Source organism: Panthera pardus, unplaced genomic scaffold (assembly GCF_024362965.1).
Source record: "Panthera pardus isolate Hobbes unplaced genomic scaffold, ASM2436296v1 HiC_scaffold_3, whole genome shotgun sequence".
Classification (NCBI taxonomy): domain Eukaryota; kingdom Metazoa; phylum Chordata; class Mammalia; order Carnivora; family Felidae; genus Panthera; species Panthera pardus.
In genome coordinates, this window is record NW_026526876.1 from 2,598,261 (window position 1) to 2,612,364 (window position 14,104).

At 43.1% G+C, this 14,104-nt stretch overlaps 1 protein-coding gene across 4 annotated transcripts in view; it reads right to left on the reverse strand.

Moving 5' to 3' along the window:
- ULK2 (unc-51 like autophagy activating kinase 2) overlaps nt 1-14,104 on the reverse strand; it is an 84,387-nt gene that overhangs the window by 51,072 nt on the left and 19,211 nt on the right. For all 4 annotated transcript variants that reach the window (XM_053893314.1, XM_053893313.1, XM_053893315.1 and 1 more), the window contains exons 7-12: nt 13,761-13,834; nt 11,583-11,684; nt 10,142-10,200; nt 9,515-9,597; nt 5,462-5,509; nt 4,545-4,633 (exon numbers count right to left, since the gene is read on the reverse strand). In XM_053893314.1, coding sequence (XP_053749289.1) covers nt 4,545-4,633; nt 5,462-5,509; nt 9,515-9,597; nt 10,142-10,200; nt 11,583-11,684; nt 13,761-13,834 — 455 coding nt within the window. The remainder of the gene's footprint in view (nt 1-4,544; nt 4,634-5,461; nt 5,510-9,514; nt 9,598-10,141; nt 10,201-11,582; nt 11,685-13,760; nt 13,835-14,104) is intronic.

Sequence of the window (14,104 nt, forward strand, 5' to 3'; positions counted from 1 at the left end):
AGTGGAAGAGATCTCCTCGCTTCTCCACCTGTGCTCTAATTCTATTCCCCTCCACCTCCTCACCTCCTCAGAGACCAAGACCAACTCCCCTCTGCCCGACACTCACCCTCTCCCTTTTCCTCTCTGCACATGAACACGTTTCATTTTGTCACGTCTCAAATCCCTGCAGCCTGCTTAATTACCATCTTCTCTGACTACTTTTTAACAGTATCTCTTGAAATTATTAATCTTCATGGACTCATTCCTCACCTCGTATGTATCCCTCAACCCACCATAATCCACTTTCTACCTTCAACTGTCCAATAAAATGGTCTTTATTAGGCTCATCATGACCTCCCCATTGCCAAGTCATGTGAACTCTCGCTCTCTTCCTTAATTTATCCGAGCTACGTTACACTTGCCCTGCAGACCATTCTTGACACTCTACCCCTTCATTTTTTTTTTATTTAAAAAAAATTTTTTTTTTCATTTATTTATTTTTGAGAGACAGAGAGAGACACAGCATAGGTGGGGGAGGGGCAGAGAGAGAGGGAGACACAGAATCCGAAGCAGGCTCCAGGCTCTGAGCTGTCAGCGAAGAGCCCGACGTGGGGCTTGAACTCACAAACTGTGAGATCGTGACCTGAGCCGAAGTCGGTCGCTCAACCGACTGAGCCACCCAGGCGCCCCTCTACCCCTTCATTCAGTGACCCTGCTTTTCCCCCTACTTCTCCATCTGTTTTGTGGACACCCGCTTCTCATCTGTCCCTTAAAGGAGACGAGTAGAGTCTGGAGTTCCCCAAGGTGCCAGTCTGGACCCTCTACTCCTCACATGCTTAGCCTCACCCCAGTGACCACTCTCACCCTCCTGCCTTCAAGTACCACCTCACCTCTGCAGCCTGGATATCTCCAGTGAGCGATGGACCAACTCACCACCTTTACTCTCCAGAGCACCCCCCCCCACACACACGCTCCCACACCCAGCGACTTCATCATCCATCCGTTCAGTCCCCAGTTCAAGCAATTCCAAGCTCTGCAGACTACCTTTCTCTTACCTGGTCCCACCTTCCCCTTAGCTCAGGCCCTCATTCTCAGGAAAAAAAACAAAAAACAAAAAACAAAAAAACCAAGAAAGGTGCAACAGTCTGCGGTTGTTCTCCTTCCTCTACCAGAGAGACCACTCTACTCTCTACCAGTCTCAAAGCCAGTCCTCCACCCTGCTTTTAGGAGAATCTGGCTAAAGCACACAGCGGGTCGCATCACACCTCCGTTCAGAAGGCTCACCGCAGCCACACCCTGTCAAGACGCAGCATCTCCCTGCCTCTCTAGCACTACGTCCACCTCCCCTCGCCACCACCGCTCTCGGCATCCACCAGTCTGGACTGCTCAGGGAAGCCTTGTCCACAGCACTTCCGGCGATGAGGGAGACGGTCTACATCTGAGCTGTCCAGCATGTTACAGACCTACTAGCTATCGATGGCTACTGAACGTGACTAAGGAACAAAGTTTTAAGTTTCACTTCGTTCTAACAAATTTAAATTAAAGTGGGTACGGGGGGGAGGGGGGCCTACAGAGTTCCTTCAGTGGGCCGTGCTTCCGTGACTTCACGAACAGGGACTCCTCTACCTACGAAACCATTCTTTCACTACTGCACCTTGCTACGTCTTTCTCCAAAACGCAGCCGCTCCCTGCCCTCCCCAGCAGCCCTTCTCAGTTGCTGCTCTGACGTGACGCTCCTCATTCGTGTTCCCACACGCAGTAAAGAGACACACACACACGCTTCTAACAGTGACCCATTTCCCGGCCTCCTCTCCACACAACTAAACTAAAAGCTCCTTAATGTAAGGGACCTGACTGTCTCCTCCATTAGTATCAACCAGAACCTTACACAAAGTAGACATTTAATAAATATTATGAAACCAATAAACACTCAAGAAATATCACCTAAATAACACTTAACCCATAGTCAGCATTGTAACTGAAAGACCAATTATTCATTTTGTTTTTTGTTTTTCTGCCTTTCTGAGGTTTCCCTGGGGGGCGCCTGGGGGGCTCAGTCAGTCAAGCATCCGACTCCTTATATCGGCTTGGGTCGTGATCTCGCTGTAATGAGATTGAGCCCCATGTCGGGCTCTGCGCTGACAGCTTGGGACTCTCTCTTTCCCTCTCTCTCTCTGCCCCTCCCCCACTCGCACGCAAGCACTCTCTCTCAAATAAACATTAAAAAAAAAGATTTCTCTAGAGTAAAGCAGCAGCTGGATATTTGTGTGAGAAGGTGAAAAAGAGAATGTTGTGTGTACATGTCTGTGTGTATCAACCCTGAGTATTAGAATCAACTCCAGCCGTAGGAAGGATGCACGTAGGAAATAATCTTACTTTTGTCAGATTACATTCAAAGCAAGGCTTGTTAAACCATCCCATTTTCTTTCTTTCTTTTTTCTCTTTTTCTAAGCAGGCTCCACACCCAAAGGAGGCCTTGAACTCACAACTCAGAGATTAAGACTCGCATGCTCCACCAACCGAGCCGTCCAGGTTCCCTAAACCATCCCATTTTCTGATCTCGCTATCTGGAAATTATACAGAAACACTCTTGATTTCCTTTTATTCCCCAGCTTTCCTTTTTACTTTCACTTCAAGCATTAGCTTCTAATAAAGGCCTTCTAAAATGTTTTTTCCACCACAGTTTGTAGGATCTAAATATGCCTCTTCTCTCCCTCCTGTGTGTCCTCACTGCTGTTAACACTCCATCTCTTCCCTAACAGCCAAGCTAGCTCTGTAGGCTCTCCCTTTCAATGCCACCCCCCTAAAAAAAAAAAAAAAAACAAAAAAAAAAAAACAAAAAACAAAAAACCCAACTTGCTCTCTCCAGTCAAAGCAATTTCCAATTCAATGTCCCTCCTACTGGAACCCCTCTCTCTCATTCCCTGGTCGTTCCACAAACAGGCTCCTTTATTCTTACTCTCCCACATCTCTCCCATAATCAGATTCTTCCTTGCGGTTCCTTTCTCAAGCCTAAACTTTGCTTTTCACATTATGTATCACACTGTATCAAATGCAGACTTCATAATAATAGCTACAGTTTATCAACTACTCACTACGCCTGCTCTTGAGGCAAAGCGCAATGAAGCCTGCGCTACAGATGAGGGAGCCACGGCTCAGCCCTGGAACTGACCTGCCCAAAGTGAAGGGTGAGCAAGCAGCAGCTGTGACCAGCTCCAAATAACGCCAGCTGTCTTTCCATGTCAGTACTTCCTCCACACTTCTCCCCAGTCACTCCAAAGCAGTGTTTTCTTATACTCGCGACTGAAGTAGGAAATACACAACAGTCTTCTTTTTTTCCTCTTGGGTTCCCCCCACCCACTCGAGGTTTTTTCAATTCATGGAAATATAATGTAAGTCTTATTAGCCCATCTGCTTTTTCTACTTGGCTTATGTCTGCAGGGTTATGCAGAAAGGTTTTTTTGTCAGTTTTAGGACTCATCTTTTTGCGATCGGCTGCTTGGCATCTGCTCTAGCTAAGGGGCTATTAGGTTTTCCTTGAAAAGAATAATAACATTAGTTGCCACAGAGTATTTACTATGTACCAGACAGTGTAGTAAAAGTGTGTTTGCTCATTTATCCTTAAAAAACTCTACGAAATAGGTAAATTACACTCACTTTACATATGAGAAACGTGGCTAAGAGAGTTTAAGTCATTTGTCCTGGTTAACTGTGGCAAGTAAGGAGTATAGAAGTCCCAAGCCCCATGCTCTTAAACCTCTGAGTGGAACCCACTAATTACACAATCATCTCCTTTTACAACTGCCCCACGCTCTGCCAGCAGAATTCAAGAAATTCATGTCTGCCAGGCTAATCTGGAAAATATTCACAATAGCTGACACAAGAGCCCTTGGACCTTCAGCTTATGGAAAAGCCTCAAGGTCACAACCCACACTGCAACAGAGATTTGGGGCAAGGGTCAGAAAAGGGCAAAGTAAAACCCTGGGAGAGTTGAGTAGGAAGATGTAGTGAGCAGAAGCTCTCAGGGTCTAGAAGAAGCACTTAGGTTGGAGGAAAGACAACCGTGGGAGAAATGGCCAGGGGGCCCAGGAGGAAGAGGAGGCCAGTGGGGAGCAGGTCTTGAAGGGCTGGCAGCCGCCACTGTGGGGGTCCGGGTCCGCGGAAAGTGCACTCACCGCCACTGGAAATCCTAGATACCGTAACTCCCCAGCTGGTGTCATGACACTCAGATAAAATAAACATTACCTATCTACCTATAATAGGTACCCTTTGCAATGATCATTTTTTCCAACCCCCTAAGGCACGAGGTGAGAGTACTGTACCCGCTGTTCAGAGGCAAGTGGCCCAGAGAGCTGACATTCCTTGCTGCAGCTTACATAGCTACATAAGGGCAGAGATCCACATCTAGCTCTATTTGACTCAACAATAATGCTCTTTCCCCAAACCTCAGTTGCCCCAGTAAACACGACACATAAAAAGGTCATCCACAGCGTACCTGTAGACTTAGGTGTGGACAGATGCAACAGCACTAACTGAAAATTACCGTTAATGAAAGCAAAGCTTACCGGGGGAGAGGCAAAACGACAAGACGGGGAGCTGCCACAGGAGCTGCCGGACACAGAGCCAGCATACACGGGCACCGGGACCGGGCAGGCTGGGGGAAGAGACACGGATGAAGACAGACGTCACTCTGTACGGCAGTTACACGGCTTGTCTAACAGAAAACCTGTCAAAACCACTACAGCTTCGGGGCGTCTGGGTGGCTCGGTCGGCTGAGCGTCCAACTTCAGCTCACGTCATGACCTCACAGTTTGCAGGTTCGAGCCCCGCATCGGGCTCTGTGCTGACAGCTTGCTCAGAGCCCAGAGCCTGCTCCAGATTCTGTGTCTCCTTCTCTCTCTCTCTGCCCCTCCCCCGCTCACGCTTTATCTCTCTGTTTCTCAAAAATAAATAAATGTAGGGGCGCCTGGGTGGCTCAGTCGGTTAAGCGTCCGACTTCGGCTCAGGTCATGATCTCATGGTCTGTGAGTTCGAGCCCCGCGTCGGGCTCTGTGCTGACAGCTCAGAGCCTGGAGCCTGTTTCAGATTCTGTGTCTCCTCTCTGAACCAACCCCATTCATGCTCTGTCTTTCTCTGTCTCAAAAATAAATAAACGTTAAAATTTTTTTTTAATAAATAAATAATTAAAAAACAAAAAACACAAAAAAACCCTACTACACCTTCATGTTGACCCCAAATTCACACTCACCAACTTATTACACCTCCCATGGATAAAACTGAAAATGCAGCAACTACTAAAACTGTTTCCACCCAGATTTGGGACAAACAACCGTGATTAAATAAATACAGCTATGGGTATTTAAGAAAAGCTCAATGAAATCTTGAGAAGCACAATGAAATTAATTTTGTAACACAAAACACTAATTTTTCCTTAAGTCTGCATTTACTCTTCAAGTAAAAATGCAAAAAAATGGGTACTCACATTTTTTCACCGGAACTTGCTCAAGAAAAGGATGGTTGAAAAATGCTTCTGTAGGGAAATAGGAGAATACAGCCTTTAAACTGATGCTGACTAGCAGACAGTTTAAACCTTTGTCAAAGAATTTAACAGAGTGTCTCTTCGATCATAATTATCATTAACTTCTTCATGTAGCCTCTATCTCTTTCAGTGTAAAAGCATATTATTTTTATAACTCGTCTATAAAAATGATCAGATTATAAGTAACTCTTAATCAGTGAAAAATTAAGAAGAGTAATTTGAATTCTCAAAACACCCACTACCAACACGGGAAGCCCTGAGCTACCGAAGCAGACACGTTTCCTGACACATGCTGTCCTCAAGCAGCATCCCCACGGACGGCTGTGAGCAGGCCTTTCCTTCCTAAGCATGTGTACGAAGCACGGCTGTTGTAAACTGTCCCAAGAGGCAATCCAGGCAGCTGATTTATGCAACAAATCCTATCCTTCTATCCCAGAAGAGAGATTCCTGCAGCTGGCTTCATATTTTGTTAAAAACTCTAGGTTTGATTTAATTTCTCTGGCTATCCGCCAAGGACAAAACCGACACAAGCCTGCTAATTAGATAAAGATAAATAAGCAGGTGAGTACACGGCAGTTTGTTATTTCAGTTTAGTTATTTTATTTTCGTACGTGTTTAGAGTGTTTCATTATTTCTTTAAAAACCCACAAAGAAAATCTCATCTGTCATGAAGTCCCAGACCTGTGTGCTATTACATCTCACAGAGCAGAGAAGGAGAGCAGCACGGTACCAGCATGGAGGTCGAAAAGAGGCAATACAAGACCAGGAGAAGCTTAACTCAGGATCTAACGTATCTTCCTTCTACTCTGACGGGTCCCATGAGTCCTGCTGCAAAGCATCGCCAAAAGCCACTCAGAGTAAATTATCAGTTACGAGACTTGCCAAGCAAATGTGGAAGCTTTTGAAGGAAAACGTGAGTTTTCTGAGTTCGTTTTTAAGATTTTTAAAAAATGTTTATTTATTTTTGAGAGAGACAGAGTGTGAGTGGCGCAGGGGCAGAAAGAGAGGGAGACCCAGAATCCGAAGCAGGCTCCAGGCTCCGAGCTGTCAGCACAGAGCCCGACGCGGGGCTGGAACCCACGAAATGCGAGATCATGACCTGAGCCAAAGTCAGGCGCATAACCAACTGAGCCACCCAGATGCCCCTACCTGAGATCACTTTTAGAACAATCATTAATATACATATATATAAATTATAGTTTGCCACATAAGATTTTTTATGCTGATTTTTACAATGGACATAATAGGGATGAAATAGAAAAGATTAAAAAAAAAACTGAATGCAAACACTCCGAAACCGCATTCCACATCAATTGCCATGGTATGGAAAGTATATAAATATTAATATAATCTATCGTTTTTTTTAAGTTGATTTATTTATTTTGAGAGACTGAGAGAGCACAAGCAGGGGAGGAGCAGAGAGAGGAGAGAGAGAATCCCAAGCAGGCTCCAAGCTGTCAGCTGTCAGCACGGAGCCTGACACGGGGCTTGATCTCACTGTGAGATCATGACCTGGGCTGAAATCACGAGTTGGACGCTTAACTGAATGAGCCACCAGGCGCCCCTATAATCTATAATTTTAAAACTATTATCCATGAACATATTGTTTCACTATTGACCCACATTTCTCATGGTTATAGAGCAACTCTCAATTTCACTTCTCCATCTGAAAGATTAAAATATCTACCAAGTAGATTGCTGATATTTAACTCCAACTTTACAAAACTTTAATACATATTCAAGCTATTTCTTCTCTTCCCCTATATGGAAACTATTAGAGCCACTGTCTACTAAGAACATATGCTAGGACAATGTTTCACATAGCAGGTCATTGAATCCACACAAACTTAATGCAAGGCATTACCTTCCTGTATGGATAAGGAAATTAAAGCACATAAAGGCCATGTATCTTCTCTAATGTCAAAGAGCTAGTAAGTTTAGAGACTAGATTTCAAACCCTGGTCTGTCTTATCAAGAAGACTTTGTAGACTTCCACAATACACATTAACAGACCAAAATTCTGGAATAAGTTTTTGCAAATCGCTATTACTATTACGACTAATTATTACAGGAAAAATCAAACACTTTTTTTTCCCTAAAAACATCAAGGTCAAGGTTAATTTAATAAGCATTTTCACTGAACTTGTTTTATGGCTTTTCTGGTCTGACATTTAAATTTGAGTCATGCTGTTTTTACACATGACTGCTAAGAACAAGATTGAAAAGACAATCTTTTACATGTTTACATTGATAAGAACAAGTTAACAAACTGTGCCCCAAAGAGAACCTGAGACCCAAACAATTTCAGGGAAAAATTTCCTTTCAAAAGCTTCAAGAACTGGATAATGCCTACAGTGTTAAGCTTTCCAAGTTCTTTCATCACACAAGAGGTGGTAAAATATTATTTGAAAATAGACTGTGTTAACTTAAAATACTTAAAGTTTTAGCTTCAGTGATTAGATTATAAAAGAAGAAAGGCTCAAAATCAATGGTAGAAGCTTTGCCTTAAGAGTCTAAAAAGCTAGGGGCTCAGTCGGTTGAGCGTCCAACTTTAGCTCAGGTCATGATCTCGCGGTCTGTGCGTTCAAGCCCCAGGTCAGGCTCTGTGCTGACAGCTCAGAGCCTGGGGCCTGCTTTGGATTCTGCGTCTCCCTCTCTTTCTGCCCCTCCCCCACTCATTCTCTCTTCTCTCTCTCTCTCTCTCTCTGTCAAAAATAAACGTTAAAAAAAAATTTTTTTTTTTAAAAGTCTAAAAATCTAAAATCATAGCCTCCATGGAGCACCCACAGCTGCTCTCCTAAGACCACGGTGAGAACCAAGCGGCCACAGAGCACATGTTCACAAGGGTCACTAACACGGAGCTGCCCCTCCCTGTCTCCCTAAACTCCATCTTTGAGGCCAGCGACTTTTCGACCAGGATTATGGAGTGTTTCTCTTCTCCTTCCTCCCAGACCTTCTCCCAAGTATACCCTCAGCCTAGACCTGTCCTCTGAACGCCAAGTGCCTTCTGACGTCTACAGTTACACAAATGCGTATCTTCACTTTAACACGGTCAACCCCAAGTCCTGATTTGCCCCATATCCTGCTCCAGCCTTTCCTGTGTCTGTAACCAACAACTCCATTCCTTCACGTGCTCAGGCCAGAAACCCTGGAGTCCTCTTGGAGTCCTCTCTCTCTCTCACACCGCACACCCAATTCATCTGTAAACACTGCTGCTTCTACCTCCAAAAAGATCCAGTAGTCAACGGACTCCTCACCACTTCTGCTGTTATTATCCCAGCCTAAGTGAGCAACTGCCATCTCCAGACTGGCCTCCCTCGTCGGTCCTCGGGCTACCTCCACACCCTTCACCAGAGTTCAAAACAAGCAACCAGAACGAGCCACTTGAAAACATCGGTCAGATCCCATTACTCCTCTGCTCAAACCCTCCCCAGCACACTGAGCGAAAGCCCCAGTCTTTAACTGGCCTTCTGACTGTTCCTCCAGTCTACAAGCCACACTCCCAGCTCCAGGCATTTGTACTGGCTGTTCACTCCGCCTGGAAAGCTCTTCCCACAGATATGCACACCGCCCACGGCCCACTAGCTCACTATCCTGCCATCCATCAATCAAGTCTTTATTCAAAGGCCACTTTCTCAGAAAGGGCTTCATTGGCTGCCTTATTTCAAATCTCCATCCCTTCCCCAACACCGTTCTCTTCCTTCTTTTTCTCCACAGCACTTATCACCTTCTATATGGTTTATAATTATGGTTTATCATCTGTCTGCCTCCCCCCAAGAGAATATATGCTACATGAGGACAGGGATTTTCTTTATTACTCTATTTCCTGTACCTAGAACATAGCAAGCGCTCAAAAAATATTTATAAAATAAGTGAAAGAAAAAAGACAAAGAGAAAGAAAGAAATTGACTTTAATTTTCTTCTGAAAATTCCATAGCATCTTCTCAAAATCTTTTTAGGATACACAGAAATACAAAATTTGAAAATATTACTTACCAAAGTCCATTCTGTCTTTTTGGTTTCTCTGAAGCAAACCCAAGAGGAGATTAGCCAAATAAGGTGATGTTTCTCTGGGAATACTGGGAAAAAGGAAAAAAAAAAAGGATCTAAGTGATGAGTTTATACATACTCGCTATATGACCTTGGCCTTCATTATGATAAAGGAAAAGGCAAATGCACTTTCACAAATACTACATTTCATATGAAGATGATTGCCGTAAAACCACATTTCTTACAGGAGAAAAACAGAAACAAAAACCAAAGCACTAAGCAACTGTCTTTGAGAAAAAGCATCCGTCTGGGAAGATCCCTGCACTGTGCTTCTCAATATTATTTGTTTGAATGTGGGCAGCGATAAAGCACTTCACAAGGGCAGCCTGGAGTTTAACACCACTTTAGCTTGGCTCTAATATCTGCTAGAGTTCTCTGTTAGAAAAGGAGCCACCTCCAATTCTGTCTGGAAGAGGGCATGGCTTAAACAAATGCAAGTGAGAAATAATCCAGCCTCCCAAAATCCAATAAGAAAAAGATAAAGCACACACGCGCACGGAAACACATAAAGCACAGAGTTCACTTGACATTGTATTCACAGACAATAAAACCCAGTGTAACCGAAACACATACCTAGGCATTAAGCTCCTATTTTTTTCATAAAACATCCTTAAGTCTTGAGGACTATTGGCCTGTTTAAAAAAAAAAAAAAAAAAAGGTTTTATTTCCTAAATAATGGGGGCAAAAATTTCAGATCATGTGATCCATACTCATATTCTTGCCAAAGAACATAGACTCTGAACCTGAAAGTCATGGATCGCTAAAGGAACCACAGATGGGCACTAGGAACCTAAAAACCTCTAAAATTGGGTGCAAATTCTGCATATCCAGGCATAATGTCTCTTTTCTGAGTTCAGCCCCCTAGAGGAGCCTGAAACTTAGAAAAAGTTAAGAGTCACTATTCTGGAGGTTACATTATCAAACAGGTACAGTTTTGTTGTGTAAAAATCAAGGTATATTTTACCTTAGGACTGTCAGGGGTTCAAGGGAGAGAACAAAGTATACCTACCTCTAACTTTTAGTCCCTCCACAGCAACAGGAAGGACCCTCAGAACAAGAGCTGCTGGCTTAGTGAAGCTGCCCGTACGTGACAAACCAGACCGAGAAAGTTAAGTGTCTAAACTGGCTGTGTCACTATTCAACACCATTTTGGACACATAATTTTACTTTGCTGCAGTTTTCAGATTCAAAAAACCTCTTTGAAACTGGGCAATTATGAACTCAGGAGGGGTCGTCATGATGAGTTCTAGAGGGCCTCTTTTTTTTTTTTTTTAATTTTTTTTTCTACGTTTTTTATTTATTTTTGGGACAGAGAGAGACAGAGCATGAACAGGGGAGGGGCAGAGAGAGAGGGAGACACAGAATCGGAAACAGGCTCCAGGCTCCGAGCCATCAGCCCAGAGCCTGACGCGGGGCTTGAACTCACAGACCGCGAGATCGTGACCTGGCTGAAGTCGGGCGCTTAACCGACTGCGCCACCCAGGCGCCCTAGAGGGCCTCTTTTTGACAGGATATGGGGGTGGGATGGGAAGAAAAACCCAAAATAATTTCCATAAAGGCTGAACAACTAACTCTCTCTCACCCAGCAGTGGTGGCAATAGAGAGCTGAAGACAGTTTCCAGTTACCTTCCCAGACCAGGCCCAGCCCTCACCTGGGAGTGCAGGACCCCCAAACCAAGCCAAACAGGAAGCGCTGACATCACTGTTCACCCCCATTTCCCACCAGGCTGTTAGTCCGGACCCTGGCTAGTTTTCATCAGCTTGTAAACATACAACAGGCTTTATGCTCAGGCCAGGTACAAAGGGAAGGCAGGTAAAAAAAAAAAAAAAAAAAAAAATGAAAAGCAAAAGACATTCTAGCTCACTGTAGCAGTTTCTGCCTGTAAGAAAATCAAACTAAGTCACAAGGGAACCCAAAACACTGCTTTCAAAGTATTCCCCGTTTTAGAAGTCAGAGGCAACTGCAAAATGAGAAGATCCCCAAATTAAGCACATAAGTAAGAAGTCAGGCTACCTGAAAAGGTGGCTTTCCAACTAGGCATTGATATATCACCGTTCCTATGCTCCACAGGTCTGCCTTAGCATCATAATGTTGAGACATAATAACCTCAGGAGCCTGGGGATAGAAACATTCCACACACATGCATTATGTTATTTATATAATTAATATGCATAAATTAATTAACTGGTAAAGGTCATGCTCCTAACAGAACTACTGAAATAGGATCACATTGTGACATTTCCCTGATCAGACGATCCTGCAGTGAACTTAAACCACATTCATACATTGGGATTTCCTGGTAAATCGCAAAAACAATGTGGCATGAAAAGAAGCAATTTATAGAAACAAACACTTCTATATATTACCATGGACAGCAATACAGTAAGAGCATTAAGTTTATAATAAAGAAAAACACACACCAACTACAAGACAGAGGCTACTTCTGGGGTAGGAGAGTGGAAAATGGAAAGAGGGAAAGATATAAAGGACTTGGACTGTTTCTGAACTATTTTCCTTCTTTCTAGGAAAAAAAAAAAAAAGATCAAGACAAACATGGCCAAATGTTAACTTTGTTAAATGTGGACAATAGGGACACAAGTTTTCTCCTGTCATTTGAAAGCTTTTAAAACAATATACAAACTATCATGAAAACACGGTTAAAGGACTGTCTAAAAAGCAAAGACATTTTCTCTTTTGCTTTGCACAGCTCTGTTCCCACCTCTCACTAGATGTTGCTTTTTAAAAATACCATCAATCTGGACAAATGTTAAATAGAAATGTCAAATATACCTAAAGCAGTGAAACTTCCTTTTCCACGTGTACCGTTTTTATTTGTCGTGCCTAGTATGCTTCTCACTGAGTCGACTGACTCCCTTCAAGAACTGGCCCAAGCACTCTCTCCATCCTCAAGGCTATGGTTCAAGCCTGAACGCATTTCATACTCAAGAAGTACAAACTCACTTTTAAGTGACATTAAATGATAAAGTTTATTGGATACGCAGTAAAATTATGATCAAGAAAGTCAATCTAATTTAAAAAAGATTTTAACTTTGATTACTAGTTCCTTAATCTCAGAGTTGATTTAGATTAGAGGAAATCCTCATTGAACACAAACCCATTTTAAATTTTGAATTAAGATAGGCACACTGATGTACTTTGCAAAATTCTGAAGGCCCAGAATTAAGCTATTTCCAGGCCTGATGCTTCACATTAGTTCAGAAGTTTCATAGCCTTCCCCTATCAGACCTGACAACATCCATATGAAAGGATAAAGGGGAGAACTAAGAATTTTCAGCTTTAAGTGTAACACTAATTGAAATACCGTTTGTTTGTTTGTTTGTTTGTTTATTTATTTATTTATTTATTTATTTATTTATTTTGAGGAGAGGGGAGGGGCGAGAGGAAGAGAGAGAGAATCCCAAGCAGACTCTTCACTGGGGCTCAAACCCATGAACCGTGAGATCATGACCTGAGCTGAAATCAAGAATCAGATGCTTAACTGACTGAGCCACGCAGCGCCCTGAAAAACCTTCTGACACAGGGATCTTGTCAAGAGAAATAACATGCAAAAGATGAGCATGTTAATCCTATAAATGAAGAAATGCCCCCAAAAGGTTGTGTTTTTTTTTTCAAGTTTTCCCAAATATTACACATCAAGTGTAACATGACCATGCTTAATCAATTTTTATTTTCAGTGTAATCTAATAGGAAATTCTTACCATAATAACTAATTTCTTTTTTAATTTAAACTAGTGGGTAAAAGTGACTTTTATGGTCCACTATGTTAATAATTTTTTTTAATGTTTATTTTTGAGAGAGAGCGAGCGAGCGAGAGAGAGAGTGTGAGCATGAACAGGGGAGGGGCAGAGAGGGAGACACAGAATCCAAAGCAGGCTCCAGGCTCTGAGCTGTCAGCACAGAGCCCGACGCGGGGCTCAAACTACAAGATAACGACCCAAGCCCAAGTCGGATGCTTAACTGACTGGCCCACCCGGGCACCCCCGGTCCACTGTGCTAAAGCAAAAGATGACTTATAGCATTATCAGTAACATAATCAATGTTAGTATTTATTAGCAATTACAAACAACAAGTCAGACCATACATAAAATCCCATCTTACTTGGAAACTACCATTATACTTAAATCCCAGGGCTAATGGCGCCATGTCAGGACAAAAAAAACCCTCACTCACCATGTACATTGGGGACCCGCACAGGGTTGCGGCCATCATGTTACTATGCAGGTAACGAGCAAACCCAAAATCCGCTGTGTCACAAAATAAAAAGGAGAAAAACAAACGATACTTTTACTCATGCTTGACACAGATCGTATCTTCAAGATACAAGAGGGCACAAGGAATTGTGAGAGATTTGCAGCTTATTGAATAAACCTGTCTGCCAAAGAGAAAAGTTGCTACCTCAATTTCCACAGGCTAAAAAACAGTGTTGGCCACCAGCCGAATAAGTCACTGCCCTGCCAGTCCTGAAACAAGGAGGGAACACCAAGCTTTGCAAGACAAAGTGCTAATTGTAACAG